At 40.9% G+C, this 24,582-nt stretch overlaps 2 protein-coding genes across 2 annotated transcripts in view; one reads left to right on the forward strand and one right to left on the reverse strand.

Moving 5' to 3' along the window:
- Window positions 1-196: 196 nt before the first annotated feature.
- lgalslb (lectin, galactoside-binding-like b) lies at window positions 197-9,328 on the reverse strand. The gene is made up of 5 exons (XM_026309208.2): window positions 9,048-9,328; window positions 8,414-8,497; window positions 8,237-8,325; window positions 7,349-7,535; window positions 197-4,825 (listed from the first exon to the last, which is right to left on the reverse strand). The coding sequence occupies exons 1-5, from the start codon at window positions 9,078-9,080 to the stop codon at window positions 4,682-4,684; spliced, it is 537 nt and encodes a 178-aa protein (XP_026164993.1). The 5' UTR covers window positions 9,081-9,328; the 3' UTR covers window positions 197-4,681.
- Window positions 8,448-24,582, forward strand: part of abch1 (ATP-binding cassette, sub-family H, member 1) — a 20,365-nt gene continuing 4,230 nt past the window's right edge. Inside the window, exons 1-18 of the mRNA XM_026309207.1 lie at window positions 8,448-8,554; window positions 10,330-10,444; window positions 12,604-12,746; window positions 13,716-13,875; window positions 14,039-14,193; window positions 15,345-15,452; window positions 16,319-16,412; window positions 17,827-17,901; window positions 18,169-18,346; window positions 18,562-18,658; window positions 18,764-18,932; window positions 19,512-19,612; window positions 21,955-22,025; window positions 22,199-22,248; window positions 22,454-22,510; window positions 22,706-22,776; window positions 22,951-23,039; window positions 23,641-23,744. Coding sequence (XP_026164992.1) covers window positions 8,448-8,554; window positions 10,330-10,444; window positions 12,604-12,746; window positions 13,716-13,875; window positions 14,039-14,193; window positions 15,345-15,452; window positions 16,319-16,412; window positions 17,827-17,901; window positions 18,169-18,346; window positions 18,562-18,658; window positions 18,764-18,932; window positions 19,512-19,612; window positions 21,955-22,025; window positions 22,199-22,248; window positions 22,454-22,510; window positions 22,706-22,776; window positions 22,951-23,039; window positions 23,641-23,744 — 1,944 coding nt within the window. The remainder of the gene's footprint in view (window positions 8,555-10,329; window positions 10,445-12,603; window positions 12,747-13,715; window positions 13,876-14,038; window positions 14,194-15,344; window positions 15,453-16,318; window positions 16,413-17,826; window positions 17,902-18,168; window positions 18,347-18,561; window positions 18,659-18,763; window positions 18,933-19,511; window positions 19,613-21,954; window positions 22,026-22,198; window positions 22,249-22,453; window positions 22,511-22,705; window positions 22,777-22,950; window positions 23,040-23,640; window positions 23,745-24,582) is intronic.

Here is a 24,582-nt window from a genome sequence, read left to right on the forward strand (position 1 = left end):
CATCATGCCTGGCAGCATGAAAGACTTGCAGAAGATCAAAGTTACAACAGCAAATACTCTGGTGATCCTCAGACTTACATCCTGGAAAAACCCCTGTCAAAATGATGGTTAACCTTGTTCTGTGGTTTTAAAAAAAAAAAAAAGAGTAGAGGGAACAGTTTGATCCAATACATATTTCACACATTTCCCTATGTCATACAGTAAAGTATGGTTTGTAATATTTATATGTTGGAGCCCAGCACCAAAAAAAAAACAAAAACAAAAACAAAACACTTTTACTGTTATAAAAAAAACTCAACTTTACAAGATGCCTTCATATAAACAGCAAAAACTAGGTAGGTATGATGTTATCATACACACACACACACACACACACCTGCTGATTACACTGCAATAAATAGAAATGATAACATGATTATACATCCACACAGCACATTAAGCAATAGCTCAGCCTACTTCTACTCAAAGGACATAAATGGACATCATGATGCAGCTGTTCTCACAGCCATGTTGGTTTCAGCACCATGTGCTTAAAAGAGGAAGAACCATGATTGAGATACTTGAATCCATATTCTTGTTTTGTGCATTTTAATATTTATGTCAGCAAATACTGTAACTTCTTATGAAGGTAAATACTATACCTGACTGGTCATAAAGACTAGATTAGAACAGGCCCAAGGAACATAAAAAGCAGCCATTAGGTTAGATCTGCTCTTGAAATATGCCAATTAGATGGTTAACAAAACTGAAAAAGCATGCAGGAACAAAAACCAGCAACAGAATAACTCAGTCCTTCATGTTTACAAAAGAGTCAGGTAGTCCTACTAACGTACATGCACAACAAAATGCTGTGAGATCATGTTCATAAATATGTACATCCTAAGTCCAAAGGTAGGTCAACATATAGACCCGAATCAAATAAACCGTTTCTCTTACATTAGTCCCCCTCAGTCTTTAAATGAAGAAGGATCATAGATTTATTTCACAACTCAGCAGGACATGATCCTGGATTACTGAGGTGATTAGAAAAAAAATATTTTCACCTGTGTATTTATCATCAGATTACAATCAGAAAGACAATGACATTCATTTTTTAGCTGTATTTATAAAGGGCTGTGGAACAATTCAAATATGAGATAAAAGCAAGAATTATTATGTCCAAAGATTGTTCTTTAAGTGACATGGGATCATTAGGAGAGACCTGTTATTTTAGGAACAAACACTATATTTGTTGAGGTTCTTCTAAAACATGTACCACAATTGTTCTTTCCTGCAACATGTGCAACAGTACCATATAAGTAAGACTGAGTACCCAGCAAGCTTGTTGAGTACCTGCACCACATCTGGTAAAACACAATGTGCCTGTACACAGCTGGAAAACCAACAACAGTCTCGAGATCAGTTTGCTAATACAGAGGCAGACTGCACTATGCTGGGCAAAACACACTCCCACGTCAGCTCCCTGCACATACATATACTTACACACAAAGCACTTCCTGGTTTGAGCCCTTTAATTCAGGAAGTCTTGAACTGTTCATCTCCCTCCCCCATAATTCCTAGCAACAGCAGTGCAGCTGTTGACTTTCTGCCAGCTTTGCTCCATGCGTGAGAGCCGAGGAGCCAAAAACATGAACCTGCATCGCATTTAAACACACATCCTGTTTCTAGATCAGAGGAACATACTGTTGAGTTAGAGACTTACTCTCCAAATGGTCTATATTAATACATCATTACTGGAAACTGTGGCATTACAAACAGATGGTCACCAGTTAATAGAAATAACACAAAAAACTGTATCCAAAAACACACCCTGTCAACACAATAACACATTATTTATACGTCTGCTCTGCTGTAACACTGGATCACTGGCCCACAGCTTGTCAAAGTCAACTCCTCATTGCCCTCTCATACCAAACGCCACTCGTTTCCTGTTTGTGTCCGAAATAAACCAGCGCCTGTCAAGCAAAAGGAAAGGAACACAGGAAGACCCTGTCTGAGCAACCAGGGGACAACAAGTTCTGCTCCGGAGCAGTCAGTGTTACAGCAGCGCCTGTATTGCTATGTGAAAGGAACTTCCAAATACTCAGTGCATGCATGTAAAAAAAGGATTCACTCTGTTAACAAACACTGCAGACAGCAGCAGCAGCAGCCCACTGTTGAACAAAAGTTTCCTCAAACATTGCTCAGAATAGCAGAGGAAGCTTCATTAACATGAGTAAGCGATTACAGAGCAGTGAAGTCAGTGCAGCTGCTCTGCATGTTGTCATGGCTTACTCCAAATTCACAGCAGCAAAGGGTGATAAGACCAACACTGAATACTTAAGGTCATTCTATGCAGCTACAGCTATGGTACTCTTTGCTTCTTCACCGTGGTGCCAAATTAAATACAAACCATTACATGGCATTAAGAGCATCGATATCACTTTTCTGTGAATTATAATAGAAGATCTCTGCTTCAAGATTTACTAGCATCTGTGTGGAACCAGTAGAAATCAGTGCCACCTTCTAGTAATATTTTATATGTTAAAAAAGGGGTTACAAATCATACTTCATTAATGGTTAATACATAATTTACTAATGTTTAAAACATAATGCTCCAAGCCATTATAGTGAACCACCATCTGGGTTGCCAGGTTGTGAAAAATCCCTTTGCTTGACCTTAGTTATTTATTTATTCTGACCTTCTGAAAAACAGCTGCAGAGCGTCTGGACCATGTATTTATTATTTATAATCATCTACAGCATGGGGAAGTCAGAAACATTTATCATGATTTATCATTTATAACTGAATAACTTGTTCACCAGCATTAATAACCGCATTATTACTGGATACATAATGATTTTTTACACCTTGCAACCCATTCGCTTTAATTAGTGGCTTCTATGTATGTTTATAAAACATTAGAAAATGATAGTGTAACCATTACTGAACCATAAGTTACATCTTAGAAGCTGTTTATTAGAAAGTGGGCTGTGTACAGTTCTACTGTTAGAGCATAGTAAGTGTGGATACTGAAAAACATGTAAACACAGCACCTTAATACTTCTAATGCTGGAAGTTTTCCTTTGATAATAACTTTCGCTGTGTATTTATTTAACTTCCTTTCTGCCTCAGTGAAGGAAAAAACATCCTTTGTAGAGTGGAACGGTAACAGAGACAACACAATGCAACACGAAACAAAAATGACAATATTTGACTCATATAAAAAAACTACTGGCTGCATTAAACAAGGATGTAACTGCTTTATAATGTCTATCTGCCTGATGATCCAGGGAACAGCAAACACAAACAAGGTACTGACTGAGCACCAGCCGTACCAGCAAAAAATGTTAAATTAAGTTATAATTAAAGTTTGTTCATTATTATATCTTCTATGCTACTGTAGAGACATAGGTTCTTTACATTCAAAACACTATCGGGCTCCTTATCCTGCTTCGAGAAAAGCTGATGGTCGAATATGACTGAAGGTGTTTGGGGTTTTGGTTTGCACTCAGCCAACACCTGCACACTATGACAACATAGTTTCTGTTAAATTTATACTGAAGTGTGAGTTTTATGAGAGTATAATTTGCATATTGTACAAGTGTACAACTCTGATGAGGTTTGCCTGTAAAAATGTGCTCTAAGGTCAACAACAGAACCGAGTCCAAATCAGAAATCTCATTCTAAAGCCATTTCTCCACAGCGACAGCTACCAACACATGTACAGTATGCGACGCTTTCTGCTAAATCTTATCATGATATAATCCTCGTTTTTGTGGATTTAGGTCGGTGAAACTGCAGCGTGTTGCCATGACAACTGGAATAAACCCAGGGGATGACAGGGAAGCACCTACGGAGTTGGAGATGCATCAACACTGAGAAAACAGGGTGTAATACTGCACTCCGCTGCAATCAGAAACTCTCCAGCTAGGCTGAGTGAAACTGAATCTGAAAGTGTTAAATAACCTGCAACGTTTATCTATTATTGTGGGAATTGGTCATAACTGAGTATCTAAACACTCCTCAGGTTCATTAGTGCTGAATTCTACAGTATATTTATTACTTTTGTCCAGTAAAAATCTCTCTAGGATCACTGTTTTGTTTTTTGTTTTTTTGCTTGCTAGATTTTTTTGTTTATCCTAAACATTTTGAAAGGTTTTTATACACCCACAAGTTGAACCTAAACATTGTGGCCAGTTACCAAATTTGGAGATTTTTCTCTCATAAGAAACAGTTTGCTGTGATATTAACTGCTAAGTGCCAGGTATTTTTCCAGAGTAGCTGGTATCTATTACATCCCAGCTATTTCCCCAGCCTTGAAAGGTTTTTCACACCTGCTTCTACCTCAGCATCCCTAAAGGGTTCAGCATTAAAAATGAATGTGCTATTAATAAGCTGAGGTCCCTGATCTCACAAAACTGGGGCTACAAAGAAACATACCTGAAAATGGAGCAAACACATTCATCCACAGAGCCTCATCATATCAGATCCTGGTTAAACAGAAAGAAGGGGATGAAATGAAACAAAAACAAAAACAAAAAAAACAAAACCTTAGCTTGTTTTTTCCCCAGTTGCTATGCTGTTGCAGTGTTGCATGATGGATCGTGGATGATGACGTAACAGGCGCATATGTGTGTGGTCATCTGTAATCAAGTCCTTGTTTCACACACGACTTGCAGAGTGGCAGTTGTGGGGAATTTAACCGAGCTTGGTGATCTGTAGATCTCCGTGTATCCGTACTGTGTCGATAGAGGACAAAGATTTTACTTTGTGATAAAAGTCAAAGAGCTGGTGTCCATCCACGAATATCCGGAACCTCTGGTGCTCGCAGTGGATCTCAATCTGCAGGAGAGGGGGAAGAGCAGAAAGATAGAAGGAACAGCAGAAGAAAGAAGGGAACAGAAGAACGTAGAAGAGAGAAAAAAAGATCAAATGACACAAATTATCACTAATGAAAGCTGAAGTGAAGCAAAGGACAACTTGTAAGTCTACAAAGAAGCAATGACATTTTGAGAAACATGCTCATAGGATTAGATGACAGTCCTTTATATGAAGCTACAGTATACAGTGAGCTTATCTTAAAAACAGGAAAAGGGGAGAAAACTCTGGTCTGGTTCTGTCTGAGGCAGGGGTCTCCAACCCTGGTCCTTGGGTGCTAGTGTCCTGCAGGTTTTCCAACTATCCCTGCCCTTCCAGTTTCTGGTACCAGAACATACCAGATCCAGGTAACCAGAAGTGGGTAGGGTAGGGAGATCTGGAAAACAAGCAGGACACTAGCGCTCGAGGATCAGGGTTGGAGACCCCTGGTCTAAGGTAACAATATCCACCTACTGACATCTTGATTGTTTAATCTGCACAAAAACAATTGTTAGTTTCCTGTCTTACTGCATACATAACTGACTGGCAGGTTCATATACTGCACAGACAGATATGAGAGTAGTATCAGTCTAACCATCTAAACCTCAGCAACAAGGCAGATCTTTAATCTTTTAGCCTCAGGTCTTATTTTAATCTTAGACCTGTTTCTGTGGGTTTAATTAGAGTGTTTTCGGTGGAAACAGCTCCCTGGTGATGGAAACAACTGTGGAGAGCACAGGGAGTGAATCAAAACAGTAAATCTGTGGGTCATAAAAATCAAAACAACATGCGCCAAACCACCAAAACACATTCTTCCCTCTCTTTAAGTGTGTCCATGTCACTTTGGCTTACAAATTGTGGCTCACTGTGCCGGCAAACGGTGAACCTCAACAAACCAAATACCAATGTTTAAATGAGGTTCTGCACAGTTTGGACCAGAGAAACTACCGTAAATGTCATGTGATCTCACAGCACGATACAGTGTAACAGACATGAACCATCCTGCTCTAAACATCATGTGGTCTGTCGACATGCCTCTGAATTAAAGGCAGTGTGTTGGAAACAATGCACACGACAGCCTTAATCTCCAGCCCACAGCTTTTCACAGCGTGATGACTGTGCTGACCTGCTCGGTCACGCTCCGACCACAAACAATGACACTATCAGAGAGCTGATGAGGGATTGCCTCTAAAAATAAATATGGGAGTTGCTGCGTTTTCTTCTGAGTCATTTGACGACTACTGATGCATCCTGTTTGTGTGTATTACTGTATGCATTCTTTAACAGAAACGTGGGACTGAAGCTTCTTTTTATGTAGAAAGTTTTTATGTATCATTTTAAGGACCGATTTTAAATTCTGCTTAGTTCATTTTTAGTGGAGCACCATGTGTGTTACTCATGTCCACATTCAGAATTATTAGAGCAGAATGACATTATGAGCTAACAAGCCCCCGGTCTTATGAAAATTACTCATCATGCATACGTGCTCAACCGTCCACCTCATCCAGCACATAAACACACCACTTATGTTAGACTTATGTTAGACGAATACGATGTGGCATGGAAAAACATTTCCTCTTTCTTATATTTTTAACAGTTACTGTTGTAACTCATTGTCTGTCTTATAGTTGGTTGCTCGTAATGTTGACAGTTTTAAAATATATGTTGACAATGTTGTAAAAAACAACACTGCTGTAACATTTTGTGTTTTAGCATATTTCCTGTACCCTCCATATACGTTACAATACACCTAAGGGTGCAGTCATTTCATTTATTGTCGATTAATCTGCTTCTTTTGTTTGACTATCAATTATTAAACCGATTGTTTCAGCATTTGTTGCTGCTACTCATCTTCCAAAGTGTATCAGAACTGCAATGTAATTTCTCCATATTCAGCAGCTAACAACTCTCACAGCAGAGCATCTGTTTTAACTTATGCAACTCCTGAATTCAATGCTCCCAATGTTAGTTAGACCAGATTCAACAGAGCTGCATGTATGGTAACAGGCCCACATAAAGAACGGCCAACTTCTGCACATGGATCCTACTGACACCACAGCGGTAAACAGTACATTTAAACTGCTCTTTACTTTTTCGTCACATTGTCCCTTTATATCTAATAAAACTGGCATAATATCTGCAGCAAAAGCTGTGGAGAGGTGGGATCCAGACCTGTTGAAAATCCCTACAGCTGAAAGGCTGCATTTAGGAGTGTTGTGTAATATTCAGATTCCAAGGTCTGGAATATGCTGGACAAATGGACAGGGGAACAAACTGCAAGGGTTTCAAAAGCAATAGGAGGTCTAAGTCTAGTCCAGTGCACTTGATCAAAATACTGTACCAACTTTTCAATGTGGACTCTTGCTGGGAAACTCTGCCTGTAGCATCAACCCACAAGCGTAGGATAAATACCTCAACTATAACCATGATCATGAAGAACAAAGGTCAACAATGTCAAGTACCCAGGGTCATGTGATGTATGACTCGATAATGAAAAGGAGTCTTTACTCTAAAAGGCTGATCGGGGATAAAGGGAAAGTAGGCAATGGATGCCTCCTCGTCTGTCCATTTCCCAGAAACTCGGGCGCTGCGCAGAAACTGGCGGTCGGTGAAGCGGACAATGAGCTTCAGGGCTACATCATGTGGAGGTTCCTCCTTCTCCGAGTCACGTCCACAGGTCAGACTCACATCAAACCTGAGAAAGAAGAAGAAACCAGCGCACTGAGGAGTCAGACAGGGAGCATGAAGCAGGACATCAGATGTAGGATATGAGTCCAAAAACTAATCCAACATGCACAAATCTACAAAATCAATCTGATGCACAAATCTGCTGCTGCTGCTGCCCAAGAGCAAACAAACTGCAAATATAAATTAAATAATCCCTGCTGCTGCTTTTGGTTCACCCCTGAACACAAACATCTCAGTGTAAGTGTGTTTGATCACAACAATCAACAAAAGAAACAGCTGTTTGCTCATAGCCCTGCAGCAGCTCTGTCCGCTGGAACATTCACATGAACTCTGGCATGAATCCTGTGCCAGCAGCAGCCACTGAACATGATGAGGTCATGTTAGGGCTCTTCCAAGTTTGACACAAGTTTCCCAGTAGGGGAAGTCCACACCCAAAGAAGTCTGCTTCACTGGGTCTCCTCTTCCCCCCGTTTTCCCTCCAAGGCAGTGAGGAAACGCCCTGTCTTTGCATATTTAAGAAGGCACCATTCTCTCATTGCTCCGTGTGTCCTGGAGTGGCTCTGCAAGTCTGACCGGCCTAAGAACAAAAACCTCTTTCTCTAAAATCACCCAGCATGCGTACAGATGGCAGAAAACAGTTTTAAATGTGATGAGATAAGGCGAGGCTCCAGATAAGGTGTGTGCATGAATTGCTACGTGTTATCTTACCTGTCTGGTTCCAGGTCGACAATGCCCATCACTATGATCTTCTTCCCGGGCCGCATGCCACCCCGGATGCGTCCGCTGAATGGGACCGTCTATGCAAAGCACGTAGAATTTATTAGGCACCGCCTGGAGCAGCATCAAATAAGGACACCTAGGAGACTGCTAAGGCATCTTACATACCAGGAGACGTGATAAATCTTCTTTGTCAGGTGAGATGAGGCCGGGGTTCCCCAGCGAGTCGTTCAGATGGTCTTCTTCCACATTCTTCAACACCAGTGACAAAACACACAGGATGCACACAGTCATTTATCACTTTGTCAGGTAGGAATAAACGGGCCTGGCTGGAGGTAAAGACCCAGCATGCGACTGCAGGCCTGTGTCTTAATAAATACACACAGCATGGCCCCGCATGCGGCTTCCAACAATGACGAGGTGGCAGTAGACCTGTCATGTTGTTATCGTGGATCCTGTCGTGAGCCACATGAGATTAGAAATTGGCCTCATAAGAACCAAATAGGCCACATCTCGCACCGCGACGTAAATGCGCACATACAGGGCACCGGCTGAGCGGCCTGGGTAAGCACGCAGCGCCGACACATTTCAACACAAACCTATCGGTTTTCCCATTTCCTCTACAGCCACAGATGAAAGAGGAGTCGCCGTGCGCAGCGCATACACAGCGCACGGCGCTCCGCATTCACAATAATCGACATAACGGTGCGCTTCAATAAAAGCCACAGACCGTTGTGCAAAGACAACAAATACCAACACCCCGACACCCGCCTCGATTCCCTTGCAGCTCCAGAATACTCACTATTCCGTCCTTTTCCGCTGCCTGCACCGCCATCTTGAGCTGAGTAACATAGGATGCTTACAATCAGAGCAGAGGCAGCGCTGCCGGGGAGTGTGGGCGGTCAGCGTCGTGGCACTGGCTCAGGAGGATAGTCCTGTTCCTGCTCCAGTCCGGCTCCTATTCCTGGGGCTCCACGTCTGACCGGGCCTGACAAAGCGCACAGACACCTACCAGGACATCCCTCTGTCTGCGCGTAATGGGTGGATATCTGCTGACGTATGCTTTATAATAATTACAGACGAAAAGCTTAATCCCCGTCTGCTGGAGAAGGCTAATCAGACAGATTTTCCTCAACCCTTCACCTAATTAAGAAACGCCTTCTCTGGGCTGTTTTATTACGCGACTGGAACAATAATCCAGAAAAATACTTTGACTGAATAGCTGCTGGTTATTATGGCCCACACTGCTGCACCGTCATTCACCCAGTTGCAGTGTGACACATGGGGCTCTGGCCTGGTTGACCAAAGTCTGCAAAATCAATGTTTTTGAATGATTAACCAGTACTGTGGCAGTGTGCGGCGGCGGGGGCCAAAAATAGACAGGAACACAGCACTTTCTGCCCAGTTGTGTCCCTGGGACATTAATTGGTTTTCAGTGAATGAAATGGACATTCACATTGTCTCCCTTTCTATTGACTTTTACACAAGCACCCCCTCTCCTTCGTCTTTACACCTCTATCCATCCATTCCTGTGCATGCAAACCTCCCCCCTCCCTCCCATCTGTCTCCTCCCCTGTCAGCCCAGGCTGAGTTCACCTTCATACGTTTTAACTGGTCCATCCTGCCCCTTTGTGGACATTTGGGGGAATTACAACTAAAGTAACGTTTCAAAGTGCTGTTAGTGTGCACTATACAGACTGAATAGAAATATATCTCACCTTTCTCCTATAGGTAAATTTACCATTTGATATTACTGTCATGTATCCAGCGTTTGAATCCAATCACCTCTCAGTGTGTGTGCTAAAGAAAACCAACCAAGAATTGTTTCTTTATTTTTATTCTAAAGCTTTTAATTTAAAAGCATTTTTTATAGCATAAGGAGAAAAAAGAAGGAACATGTGAAATTAATTTTAAAAACTTGGCTTCATTTTTTCCCAGCAGGGATCAAACCCCTCGCTCTCTCCCTCTCTCTCTCCCTGTCTCTCTCTCTCTCTCTCTCTGTCTCCCTGTCTCTCTCCCTCTCTCTCTCTCCCTGTCTCTCTCCCTCTCTCTCCCTGTCTCTCTCCCTGTCTCTCTCCTCACAGAGACGCAGTCCTCCTGTCCTGGCCCACTCTCCTCCCTACTGCCATGACCGCGGAGGCTGCCGGTGGGGATGATAGGGCGGCCGGACCTGCAGACTGCACCGAGATGGCGGAGCGGGTAAGATGTGTGTGGATGGTTTTGCATGCTCTTTGCGGCGAAACCTTCAGGATTTCGTATCTCCCCCGACGACAGGCCTTTCCTGCGCGCTGCTGTAAAGACATGGAGAGATGTGTGGTTCCCCGGCGCAATAACCAGCCAGACATTCAACACCAGATGGAGGGAATATGGGCTTGATGTGTGACGCACTGATGTTAAAGGGAGTAGTGAAAGTGCAGCATCTGGTGGCTCGGTGGATGTAGGCTACCCAGGCTCAGTTTGGGAATAGCCTCACAGTTTGGGATTTTCTGCTGAATCCAGAGATTTGAGCGCACCTGTTAAACCCGTTTTTCTCCACAAGTTGGCGATAACTAGGCAGGCACGTAGGAATTCTTCCTGATCAGCAGAGCAAAAGCAGAGTATGAATGAGGAGAATCCTCGCTGTGTTGATTAAAGTCATGTTTCCATGCAGAATACCAACTTTACCTTATTACAGGCCGTTTCATCAGGAGGAGGTTTGCTGGATTAGAACATCAGGACAGTTTTGCAGGTGGATTAACCAAACACTCAAAATGTAAAACAGTCATAAGCACAAAATACCAGAGCACAAAGTAGTCTTCACTGGGGCTCCATTTCATATGATATGATATGAAAATTAAACCAATCTCACCACTTTTGAAGGTGTAACCGTTAAGTATTTGGTGTTTTTCATCAAACTTACTGCAAAATATTTTCTTTAATCAGTGATGTAGGTTTCTGAAAAGCCTCCCTGTTACACGCCGCAGTGGAGGGTGTGTTTATGTGTAATAACTGGGTATTCTTTAGAAGCATGGTCAACCAAACCTGTTCTTCCACTTTGCATTTACACATCTCAAATGTTTGAGTCAGCTGAGACATGATCTTTAGCTGTTGTCTTCAGTCTGTGGACTCACTCATCTGCTGCTCTTCATCCTTTCCACTCCTCCTTACCTCTCGATGTCTTCTCTCAGGGTGAGTGTCTGCGTTCACTGCTGCTTTATTCTCACAGCAACACTAAGAATGATGGTTAGATGTGTCTTTGTTCATGCTGATGTCAGTGTAGGCTACAGTGCCAAAGGGGAGGCCCACCGAATGTGCCAATTTACGCAATGCAATCCCCCCAGTCTCCTGCTGGAAAATGAGAGAAGCTGGATTAAAGCAGGGAGTATTTGGAGACCAGGGAAACTCATGAAAGACGGCTGTTAGTAGAGATTACTGGGCAGATGGTGTGTTATGACCTAAATACTTATTCTGCAGATGCTCGACAAGATGCAGAGAAACCACTAGGAACGAGAGAGCTCATTCTGTATGCTGTTGGGACAGAAGTGAGAGTTCTCTTGTATTTTTGGGTTAAAACTCATTTCTCTCCCCATCTTGACAAAGGACCAATCTGTTCATCTGTCTCAGTGCTTGGTTGGTGCCTGGTTTATATTTTGAAGAAGCTTTTTGCATTTTCTTTCAGCTGCCAGCTTTCTTTCAGTAATGTCTACACAGATGGGAACTACACAGGAATACAACTCAGTCAGGACTCCAATGTCATTGGCAGATTACTTTATTGGTTATAAGTCAGATTTATACCATACGTTTTATTCTTTATCAGCAATGCCTGACAAAGTTTCTGTGTTTTTGGAGTCTGAAGAAGTGTTTTATAAAACTTCAGTATTTTAAAACACTTCACTTTGCTTTACTTCTTCTCAGGTCAACAATATTATTTCAGCATATTTCCTCATGCAAACTCGTTTCTCTTGGAGGAAGAGTTTGTGATTGCACCACTGCTCATTGTTCATTTGTTCCTGCAAACAATATTTCTCATGTAGTGGCAGAAAATCTACACTTTCTTTTTGGTTCTCCACACACACGCAAAGATACACCTGAGCATCAGGCCTTAAATGGAGCTGAACAGACAATATCACCTGTTGGTGAAGATGTCGTCTTACAGTGAAACAGTGTGACTCTTTGAAGTTAAGACTATGAAACTGATCACAAACCTTCATATCACATATGCACATGTGATGAAAACCTTATGCACAGTAGATGCTGGAGGACAGGTTGTTATTGTGCACATGTGCAGGCAGAGACTGTAACTATCTTTGCTTAGTGCAGTTTGAAAATCTGAAGTGACAGTGATTCATATTTAACAAAACCGTCTCTTCCCCCTGCAGGGGGGGACTATGAAGGCTGACCTGGAGGCTCCTCTGCCTGCTGGACAGGAGAGTTATGCGATCCGGTGCCGAGATGTTTGTCGGTCGTACGGCAAACTGAAGGTCCTCAATAACCTCAACCTGACAGTTCCACAGGGATATATGTGAGTGCAGCGTGCTGACTCAAATCTTTTATCATGGCTGTGATATCAGGCTGTTTTGATAAGACATTTATCTCTTCATCTTAAAAAAATACGTTTTTATCCAGCGGTGAGGTTAGCATTTTAGATGAGGTATGTGCAGACTAATCAGATGCCAAAAACAAAACAAAAAAACTTCATTTATGGTTTTTCCTGAGCTACAAATGATGAACATGAACAAGCCTGTCAAGAACAAAAAGCTCTCACATAGTTAACAGGTCAGAAATGTGCTGGATGACAAAGATGAGATAGTGTTACACATGGTATGAAGTGAGCTGGGCAGCATGGTGCATGTGATCTGCTTTCTTGTTTTCACTTTGTTTAAAACAAACTTTTGATTTTTACAGCACAAAATCTGATTTGAACGAGCTTTAAAAAGCCAGTCCCTCAAAACACAGAGAACATTTTATTCATTTGGCACTTTTAATCTTCAACAACCAAACAAGTAAATCAAAAAATACAAGACAACTGTCAAACAACAGAAAAGACATTTTTGGCAATAAACTTATTCACATCTTGTAATATGTTAAACTGGTACAAAACCAGACATAGAAAAACAAGTGAGTGACCTGCTGTCACTGTTTCTTGACAATACAAACTGGGAATGTGAAAATTACAGTTTGTCAGGAAATGATACTCCATAACCACAGCTTCTAGTTTGTGACTTTCTGTTTGGGTAGCTCCACAGACGTGGACGTATTAACACATAAGATATGTTAATTACAGGTGCTCATAGGTGGATCTGTGAACTTTGCTTTGCTCTTTTCAAACCTTTTAAAAGGAGCAGTTCATAAAGTTTTGATGTGATTGATGGAATAACAAACCTACAAATACTGCTGTTTTGTTTGACATGCAATTTAAATGTAGGTCATAAACTCTCACAGATCTGTCGAAAGCCTCCTGGTTTTACATGCTCACCATCCCTTCTTACAGTTATGGTCTTTTGGGGCCCAGTGGATGTGGGAAGACCACACTTCTGAAATGCATTGTGGGAACTCTGAAAATCTCCCGAGGTCACATCACTGTGTTGGGGAAACCACCTGCGTTTCCTGGTCATGAAGTTCCAGGGAAGATGGTTGGATACATGCCACAGGTAAACAACAAAATATATCTTCATCACATTTAAGGGTTGGTGTGAATTGTCGTGTTTATTAGATGCAACAGACCATATCATTAGGCCAAACCTTTACACAAATTCAAGGCCTTTAACACGAGGAGGCAACAGCTTTGAACATGGTTGTCTATGTGTTGCACAGGAGCTAGCGCTGTACAATGAGTTCACCATTAGTGACACCATGATCTTCTTCGGACGAATCCATGGCCTGACGTTGGAGAAAACCCAGGAAAGATTGGACATGCTCGTCACAATTCTGGATTTACCTCCGAAGCAGAGCCTGGTCCGAAATCTCAGGTAATACCCAGAGGTGTTACTGTTGATAACGTTCAGTATGCAGTTACCTTTCAGAGGGGCAGATCCATGTCACTGTACATCATACTACTGCATTTACACTCAAATAAGGTTTTAAAATTTTCATTAACAGTGACTTTAAGCAGGGCTTCAGTTTTTTTTTTCAGGTTCGTCTTTTTTGTGCAGCAGTAGATGATTTTTGACTTTCTGTGAACTTAATTTCCCTCTGAACAAGACGATTATATCTGCAAGGCCTCGACGATCAGCTCTCTGCAAACGTCTGGCTGTTGAGAATGCTTTTAGTTTGTAGTTTCTTTGTTTTGGAAGAAAGGATTTCCACCCACACATGAACCTCTCTTTTCAGAGACATTTTCATCATTTCCACAGAGGGAGATACAAAGACCAGAAAGCCTTTCTCTCAGGCCATAAAAAGAAACAGTCAAGAAATACAGTTTAAAAAGTGTTTAGTCTTTCCCCAGATATTTCTGGTAGATTTCTGTTTATTACATTTTTCTGAAATAAGTCTTCCTTCTTTATGTCAGAAAAGAGAAAACTGCCATTGTTATTGAAATCTCTGATGCGCTAATAGGGATCAATAAAAGTGGTTAAGATAGATAGATAGATAGATAGAAACTTTATTCATCCCCCATGGGGGAAATTCTGAATAAATCATCTGTGGTGCACCAGACTGTCCTGTTACTGAGCAGACGTCTCCCTGTAAAGCCACTTGCATTTCAAACTTTGCCTGAAGGTAAGTCTTTAAAAGTCTATTGTGTTTGCAACAGGCTCCTCGTCTTCTCATTGCTGTGCTGCAGCCTGACCTAAACACAGGCTGCTGACATGTTCATGTGGTATGAATGAACACGCCACATGGCATGTGTTTTTCATTTTGTTTTTAATACAGTGGGATCAATCTGTGACACAGTAGGTTAAAAAAATCTTTGTATATTTTTTAAAAATCAGCAAACGTAAGTACAAACTTTCTTCCAACATCCTTTGTTCGGGCCTTGTTGTTTTCCAGTGTGTTGTCAGGAAAACAGCTAATTGCTTTCAGTTCCTATCACCTCATGCGAGAACATGTCACTGGAATTTGTGTTTTCTCTCGTTTTGTGTGTGTGTGTGTGTGTGTGTGTGTGTGTGTGTGTGTGGTCCAGTGGGGGTCAGAGGCGCAGGGTGTCCCTCGGAGTGGCTTTGCTTCAGAATCCAGAGCTGCTCATCCTGGACGAACCAACAGTCGGCGTGGACCCTGTGCTCAGGGCTAAGTATGTAACACGACCACACGCACACACACACACACACACATATGCTGTAACTGTTTTTGCTGTTGTCATATCAACAGACTTCATTCCCACAGTGGTTGAATGACCTGTGACACAGTCTCAGTCTGCAGGCCAAATAACAGCCTATAGGCCAAATCCTGCTCTTCCAACAGAAATGTTCCCTTTTTACAATTCAGGTCATGAAAACGTGCACATGATTTTTCACATATGTGCTACAGATGACGACACAGATACATGGCTCATAATAAACTTTAGTAAATCTTGCATCTTAGCATTCAGTGCTGCACGTGTGTAAATGTACAATATGTAAACTGCCGCTACTGTTCCTTGTTCAAACTCTTTCTAAGATGTTAAATATTAACTATTAACTTGATGTTGTAGTTAGTGCAAGTAAAAATGGCTGCAATGAAAAGGTAGCACTCCATATAAAATATGAGATATTCACTTATTACTTTTAACAGTCTCAGTATCTGTGAACCTTTTAACATGGTCAGAATGACTGTTTGCAAACATGAAATCAAAGGTTTTCACCTGTTTGTGTCTAATACTCCATAATATGTATTTCTGTTAAACCTTGTTTATTTTAAGCTCCCCTGTTTAGCCTTTATTAGCTGTATAGAAACATTTGCTTAATGGTTTATAACCCACTATGGTGCAGCCATAAACAAATATAGGGCAGGTTGAAGCTTTTAATATATTGCTCCAGTTTTATTGTGTAATTACATAACAAATCCTCATCAGATCAGACGGTTGGCAGGCACAGCACTAAGCCTTTCACACTGCGATTTTAGGAGAACCCTATTAGTGAGCCTTATGTAATTTATTTGGTTTCTTTGTTCTCCGTCTAGGATCTGGGAGCATCTGGTGAAGATCGTGAAGGAGATGAAGGTCACTGTCATTATCACCACACACTACATAGAGGAGGCCAGGCAAGCTAACGTGGTGAGATCATTCTTACGTGCCTGGCCACACTCGGAGTACACACAAGAGAAAATAAGCCTGAAAGCACTTACACACACAAACACACTCAGAATTACAGCCTCATAATCAATAGCACCGTGTTTACATGAGTCCTAGTTTTCCATCACTTCATAGAAAAACAATGAGCCCTTTGATATTTGCTCTGTGTGAAAATGTTGGATGAGGTTTAATCTTCATTACTTTTGACATGAGGGCCAAAGGCTCAGATTGAGTGGGAATACATTGAAGTAAACTTTGTATAGACCTTCTCTAAAAGCTCTGCTGTGTCTTTCTGTTTTACTGACTAAACAAATAGTTTGCTTACATGTTAGTTACGAATTGAAATGTTTTGCTTTGGTGAAAGGCAAATTGTTTTGAAGCTGCTTGTTCCAGCACATACAAGCCTCCAGAGGCTGATCTGTTAATCATGACTATAAACATTTTTGTAATTTAACACTGAACATTTAAAAAAAAAAAAAATTCATGTACTGTTTCCCAGATCAGATGCTGCTAACTAAAACACATTCTTCAGTCTGGGGTTCAGTGGAGATTATTTTGTCCCGTGATGGTTTAAATATTTTCATTGTCTAAATTCAGGTATAGACAAGGTGTATCTGTATAACTCTATAAACATCCTCATGTGAATGCGCTGGCCTGTTTGTGTGGTTTTTACCATCTCAACATTAATCAGCTTGTGTTGGTGCAGTCATACTCAGAGTCTCTGGCCTGTGAGACATAACTTACAGTTTTTTCTCAGGCTGCACAAAATGAGGCCCAAGGACATTTTGGTCCCTTGTTCATGCAGCTCCATATAAACACAGAGGCACAGGGAAATTCTTCACAGAAACCAGTCCAACCACTCACTCAGCTCACTGATGTCCCCATTCTGAGTTTAATCAGAGGTGGGTGGAAAATCACCCAGACTGAGGGTGTATGTTGATGTGTTTCTGTCTTTGTTGCACTTTGAGAGAACTGTGTCAGGTAAAGGAGCACATGGTGCAACAGTGCAACTTTGCAGCATCATAAGTCTTACTGTCTCCTGCAAAGACCTGGTGTTATAAAATGTTCCTGTCCACTGCGTTCTGCTTGTTATTTGCACCACTTTCTTTTTCTTGTTTTGGGAAATAGTCTGTCTGACTATTCAGGTACTTTTTGGAAATAAAGGCTTCTTGTGTTTCTGCAGTAGCTTTGTTTATATATGTGTTAAATTGAGGGAGGACTGGATGGATTGGAACATGTGCAGGTGAATCTATTTTCTTTTGTACCTCTGGATGTATCCATAAATCCATTTATCCATAAATAGGTCAGAGAAGTTAGTGTTCTGACAACACTGCTGTTTTTAAAGACACTGATATCTGTTCTAAATCATGTTTTTATCTTTCCTTTTTCTCCTTAGGTTGGTCTCATGAGGAATGGATGCCTGCTGGCTGAAGCTCCCCCAGACGCTGTCATGAAGCAGCACAGTTCAACTGTGGGTACATTATAAAACCTGGGGTGAACTATGTGGGCAGCTACTGTGCTGGGAGTCAGGGCAGGGACCTGAAAACAGCATCAGTAGTTTAGGGTTGTGCCATTTGGTCGAAAGTAATTTTGAAAAAACTCTCACCAAAGAAGAAATATGGAACTCAACAAATAGACTAAAGAACTAAAACAAATGACTTTGACAAATGTGCAGTGATATTTCCTGCTTTGTGAGGACAAAATAACTTTGGTAATACTGCATCACGTTGTGTTGCAGACCCTGGAACAAGCCTTCCTGCAGCTGTGTGAGATGTCAGACCAGGTCGGCTCTAAACGGTCCAGTCCGCAGAGCGGCCCCTTAGAGAACAGCCCGTCAAACGAAAACGGACGAGAAGAGAGTCGGCCAATTCTTGGGGTTGAACCAGGTCCTGCAGACGAAGGTCCCAAATGTTCAGGTACTCACTTGAAACATGTATTACAGAAGTTTTTCCAGTTTATTAATCAGCTACAAATACAGTTATCTGAAATAATTATAGCAGAGTATATTATTAAAGTGTACAGTATAAAGTTAGAGGGGTGATAAATACTAGATATTAATGCTGTGTGAAGTAAATATTCATATGTGACATACCTGTATATTAACTTTTTTAGTGCTTGTGTTATTGTACAGTGGAGTGGAAAGTGCGAGCCAGACACATGCTGCCAAAATGCAGAAACATCGCTGCCCTGATGATCAAAACGTTGGTGAGGATGAAGAGATTGCCAGGGTACATCAAAGTCATAGTATTTAATAGTAATATCTGCAAATGAAGACAGCTTTGTATGTGTTGTACACATGTTTGTGACTGTTACCGTGTCCAATGTGTTTGCAGCTCACTGTGTTTCCACTTCTTGCTGCCTGTCATCCAGATCACTCTGATCTGTTTTTGTATCGGAGGAGATCCAAAGGGCATCGAGGTTGCTGTGGTGAACAACGAGACCTCCCCCGCTTCTTTCAGCCAATCGCTGCTTAGCTTCCTGGACAACTCCAGTGTACATCAGGTATTTATCTGACCTCAGTTCTCATATTTATACACCAAAACCAGAAGAACTAAGTTTTTTTTTTCTCAGTAGTAGTTGTAACTGATCAGATTGCCCAGAAATGTTTTATTTTGAAAATATTACAGTGATCATTGTATCTGAAATGACTCGGTCTATTATGTTTATTTTGAAATATATTTAAATAAGTTTCACTTTTGTTCACTAAACCTTCTGTTTTCCTGGAAATCTGTGAAATTCAAATAAATCTTCCAACAGGAGAACTGCTACTGAGAAAAAACAAATATAGAAATCAGCTAGTTGCTCTTTGGTTTTGGGATATAAATATGACAGCTGAGGGTATGATCAGGCCTGATGTGCATTAATATCTGTTGCACAGGTTTGTGTTTCTGAATCACACTGAGACAACATTTCAATTCAACTGAATAAAGACTACAAAGTGAAATTGGCCTTTTCTGAAATGTTCTAATGTATATCAGGGTTTAGATGTGCGGCAAGATGTTGCTGAGGTGAGTGTAATATGAAAGAATTAAAATACAGTGTGTAGTATATAAAATCACATCCGTCTTTTATTATTTGCAGGTGCCTTTGTCTCATGCTGATGCTTTTGATGGGGTCTATAATGGAGAGTATTGGGGTGTCATTGGCTTTGGCAAGAACTTCACTAGCTACTTGACAAAAAGGTGAGAGAAACAGGCACCAGGTCTCGACCGTGAGGTGACCGGTTATAAAATTAGGTTCACTCAGTTGCATTCAGCCAGAGCAGGGCGCTGACTTTGTTCTTAGTGCAGCCGTAATCCGTAAACTTATAATCAACCCGCTTAGAAATCTTTCCTCAATATGAGTCACACTGGAGTCACATGAAAAATTTCACTTCAAATCCACTTTTAGCCTGAAGGGTTTGGTTTCATGTAGTTGCCTATGTGGCTAAACATTGTTCAACTCAGTACTGCTGCTTTTGAGCATAATGCTGTAGAAACAGCTGCTGATGCAGTAGACAAAGCTGGTGCAACACACAAAGCAGCTAGGCTTGTCAGTGGAGTGCGAAAATGAGGACTAGTCTGATGATAGAAACATGCAGAACTACATGAGATGAGCCGGTGTTTCTTGATATAATAAGATAATAATTACCATTTGGCTCAGAAATGGACTGAACCATGTTTATTGTACTGTATTTATCTTTTTCAATTTGGTGTATTTGAGGCCGTGCTGTCCTGTCTGATCTTGGAAGCTAAGTAGGACCAGGCCTGGTTAGTACTTGAATGGGAGACCACCTTGGGAGACCAGGGGCTGTTAGACTCCAGGCCAGTGAGGTTACACAAGTCAATCTGGTCTCGGTGTCGGTCCGAAGCCTGAGTAAATGAGGAGAGTTGCACCAGGAAGGGCATGCAGCCTAAAAACATGTGGCCAATCAATCAGTCTGCTGTGGTGACCCCTAACAGGAGCAGCTGAATGAAAATGTTGGTGTGTACGAAAGAGGGAGAGGAGATGGCATAGAGATGAGTGAAGAAAGAAGCAATTACTGCAGATACTGATGGTCAACAGTAATTACATCAGTCTGACCATAATGGTCATTTAAGATATGCATAGATTTCTCTTTAGTTCAGTAAGTTTAAGGTTGTCATCTCTTGCCGGAACGTACAGTCCAGGCTTTGGCCTTGCACAGCAGCGATATAAAGGCATCCTTGGGTGTGTGTGGGAAAGTGAAGTGTGAGCATGACACAGGAAATGCACACCTGGTATTTCAGCCCAGTCTTAGCATGTCTTTAGCGGGAGGTTTCAAAATGAAGCACCAGGAGCTAAAATCTGATCTTTGACTTGATGAGCCTCAACATTTCTGGACATGATCTGACCTGGTCAAGTGGTCTCGTTTACGTTCCTCTCCCTCTCGCTTTTCCTTTCTTGTTTGACTTTGCTCAGATTATTCACATTTATGGGCAGTATGCCACAACAGAGCTACTGATTACAGAACATTGTTTGCATGTGCCAAAGGGCTCTTCAGCAAAGCACATGTCTTAATTAAAACGCCAGCATGACACGCAAACATGCATATAATAGCTGCAGAGCTCATCACATGAGGAGAATTGATAAACACACAAATGATCAAGCTCACTGCAGACATAGACATAGTCATTTCATGATATAAAACCTTTTCACTCAACCATATGTTAATGTGCAACAAACCAAACAAGGCCTTAAAATGACTGGCTGATTATTTTGCATGTTGGTGAGACTTTGCACAATAAAAATTACAGTGTTTTGGCAGATGGTTTTTTAGCCACATTAGCATCACAGCTGTAGAGATGGCAGTTAAATGGTTAGTCAGTCTGACCATCACCTCAGTTTAGACTAAAAGATCTCAACAACTACTGGATGGCTTACTATGACATTTTGTACAAATGTTCTTGGTGCTCAGAGGATCCCTATTGCACCTATTGCACATCCATACAGTTGACATCTGTTTATTATTACTTACATTTTTGTTATTTGCCTTCCACCTATAAAACCACTGCAGCTCTCATTTTTAGACTTGCCATCATGTGAAGATGAGTCATCTCTGCAGTGGAAAGGGTGCGAGTTATTGTTTTAGGTGTGGATCACTGTCCTGTATATATTTGTGTATGTGACACCCGGGGTGGACAGTCTGGTCCTTCCTGTCTCTAACACACCTGGGCAGGTCCCAGCTCGGTGTCGACCAATCAAGTTCTCATTCTTACTGAATCATGTGTCATTCATGTGGCAAACAAAAGGTGTTTGCTTCTTCGGGTCCTAGTCAGGTGGCAGTAATCTAAACTGTTGCATTGCATTATCATCGCCAGTGGCTTAACAGGGTTATATGCATTGATTTATTGAAATTATGTTTTAACCAAAGCTCTATCCCACCTATGCTGCACCCTCTGCTGCTACTAAAACATTTGCATTTATGCATTTTATTGATTTCTGCTAAATATTAAACATTTAATGATAATAAATCTGCAAACCTGAACTAGTTGTTCAGATCATGATCCTGCCCCTGGTTTTACAGGATGATCCAGCGGCAGGTTTCTAGAGAGGTGATCGATGGAGGATCAGTACATGTCTGGCTGGACCTGACAAGTAAGATGTGTCAATCCTTATCATGGCTTATTGTCTTTGTGTTAAAATAGGTCAGCTTCTTTAGTAATGGTGCACACAATTTATCCAAACACCATGATAATCTAATGTGAATCTAAGAAGATAAATTTGGTCATTTTTATCATTTATTTTTATTTTTAACTTTATTTTTCTAGATCGACAAATTGCTGTGATGCTGCAGAAGAAACTTCATGAGGCCTTTCAGGTATAAATGTGTGTCCTGCTGTTTGTTTTGTAAATACTCAGCTGTTCCAGTCCGCAATCAAGACCAAAATCTTTAAATGTGTAAAACTAATTACTTCATAATTAGCACTGAATTATCACCACACTCTGCTACAGCAATAACTTAGATTGTTAAAAAGGCAAATACTCATTAAATGTGTTGTTGAAACACTGTCATCTGTCTGCAGGCTTTTGTGGAGAAGAAGTTGGGCAGTATGTCGTACCTGGTTGCCCTCCCGATAAAGGTAAGAAGAAAGTTTATGAAATAACAGAATAAAAATGGAATATATGAAAAAGAAAATGCATCAATTTGTGGTGCAATATAAATGCAGTACAATAAATAAAAGTCACGTTAACACTCTATGTCGATCTCTCTTATCTAATGCTACGTATAGAAACAAATAAATAAAAATAAGTCTTTTGTTGTTGTCATTTTCTAGTTTGAAGAGCCGATCTATGGGAGCCAAAACACAGATTTCACTACATTTGTGACCCCTGGAGCTGTGCTCAGGTCAGTGTGATTGTGGGCTGACTGGCTGGACTGCTGCTATCGACCACCAGATATAAGAAACAGCGTTTTATTGACTCACTATAGCAGCGTTGGTTTATGTGTTGGTTTATGTATGGTTTGTTTTAAAAAGGGGAGTGTTAAAGAGAATGGAAATGATCATGAGTGTCTCTGCAGTATCACCTTCTACCTGGCTGTGGGCTTGACGGCGCTCTCCTTTGTCCTGGAGAGGAAGGAAGGACTTTTGGACAGATGCTGGGTCGCAGGTGAGAAATCATACAGAGCTACACAAACACAAAAGCCACTCTCTTCCATTAAATATACAATACAGCAAATCATACAATTCCTTTGCAATTAATCCTAAATCTTCATTAAAGGCAGCCATATCTGCTGGTTGTCTGCTTTATGCTGTTTTCCACCTGTTTCTCTTGTTTTAACTTCATGTGTGTTTTATTTACTGACGGCTAACTCTAACACTGATAAACAGACTACTCATCATTGTCCCTGGAAAATACAATTACAGAAATAAATGATATCATATATGAATATGTAGTGCATTTACATATTTGGTTTATTTTTGTTAGAAATACAAAAAAATTCTGTAGATTAATTCAAATCTGCAGACAATAATGAGCGGGACAACAAATCTTGAATTGAAACTAAATGATCAGTCGTTCAGGTGTAATTTGAAAGATTTCCAGCAGAGGGAGTAATACGATCACAGCAGAATGAGAAGATGTTTACCAGCAAGAAAGCAGACAGTTTTATTTTTTAACATAAATTATTCATTTTGTAGCTTAAAAATCATGAAGAAATTTATAGGAATATGCAAATATGAATATGAATATTTGTGTGTGTGTGTACCAGGTGTGAGCTCTGTGGAGACGATGCTCGCTCACCTCTTCTCTCAGCTGTTTGTCATCAGCATTCAGATCATCCTGCAGCTCCTCTTCGTGCTGCTCGTCTTCAAGGTTTGTCATTCTGACACAATAATGCAACAAAACAGCTGCACAGAAAAACACAAACACACACTGTTCAGATGAGACAAACCTTTATTGATTAGGAAATGGGGCTTTGCAGTTGCAAAATTACACACATGGAGGGAAGTAACAGCAGGAACATGTAGGATAAGCAATCAAACACAACAAATACCAACCAATTTAAATTTTTTGGCATTTATTTTCAGTTTAAGGTAATACAGGGACACACTCACAATGCTGTTTGTTGTTTTGGATCATTCTTCTGGGTTGTAAGGTTGATACCTATTTGTAAAACATACAGAGCAGCATCTGTCCTGTTTAACCTCTATGGAAAGCACAATCTTGTCTATCAATATTAAGCCTAAGCAGAATGTGGACACATAATATAATTTGTGCTATTTGGCTACAAATGTCAGGAGTTTTTAGCGATTGAAAGAGGTCACTGCATTTCTCTGACACGTACTGAGCAGTTCTGACATGTTGAGGGTTAATGCTTCATGAATCTAGCAGCAGGTCTCTTACCCTGCTCATTTGCATTTTTACTGCATCATCAAAAAACTGACAACAGGAACATAATAAATCATTTAACCATCAAACAGACCTTTTATTTTTCCAATATTATGATGCATTATGCATTTTTTACAAACCGCATGTGACAGGAGAGTGAATTTGTGGTGAATGTTGTTGTGTGTGCCTGGTAGGCTGTGAAGGTCAGCAGGGTCAGGTTTACTGTGAGAACAACAAACCAGCGGAGACACGGGAATTCTGCTGATCAGTGATTTCCAATACACATGTATGAGATCAATACAGGGAGAAGGTGTTGAGACAT

Source organism: Mastacembelus armatus, chromosome 15, assembly GCF_900324485.2.
Source record: "Mastacembelus armatus chromosome 15, fMasArm1.2, whole genome shotgun sequence".
Classification (NCBI taxonomy): Eukaryota; Metazoa; Chordata; class Actinopteri; order Synbranchiformes; family Mastacembelidae; genus Mastacembelus; species Mastacembelus armatus.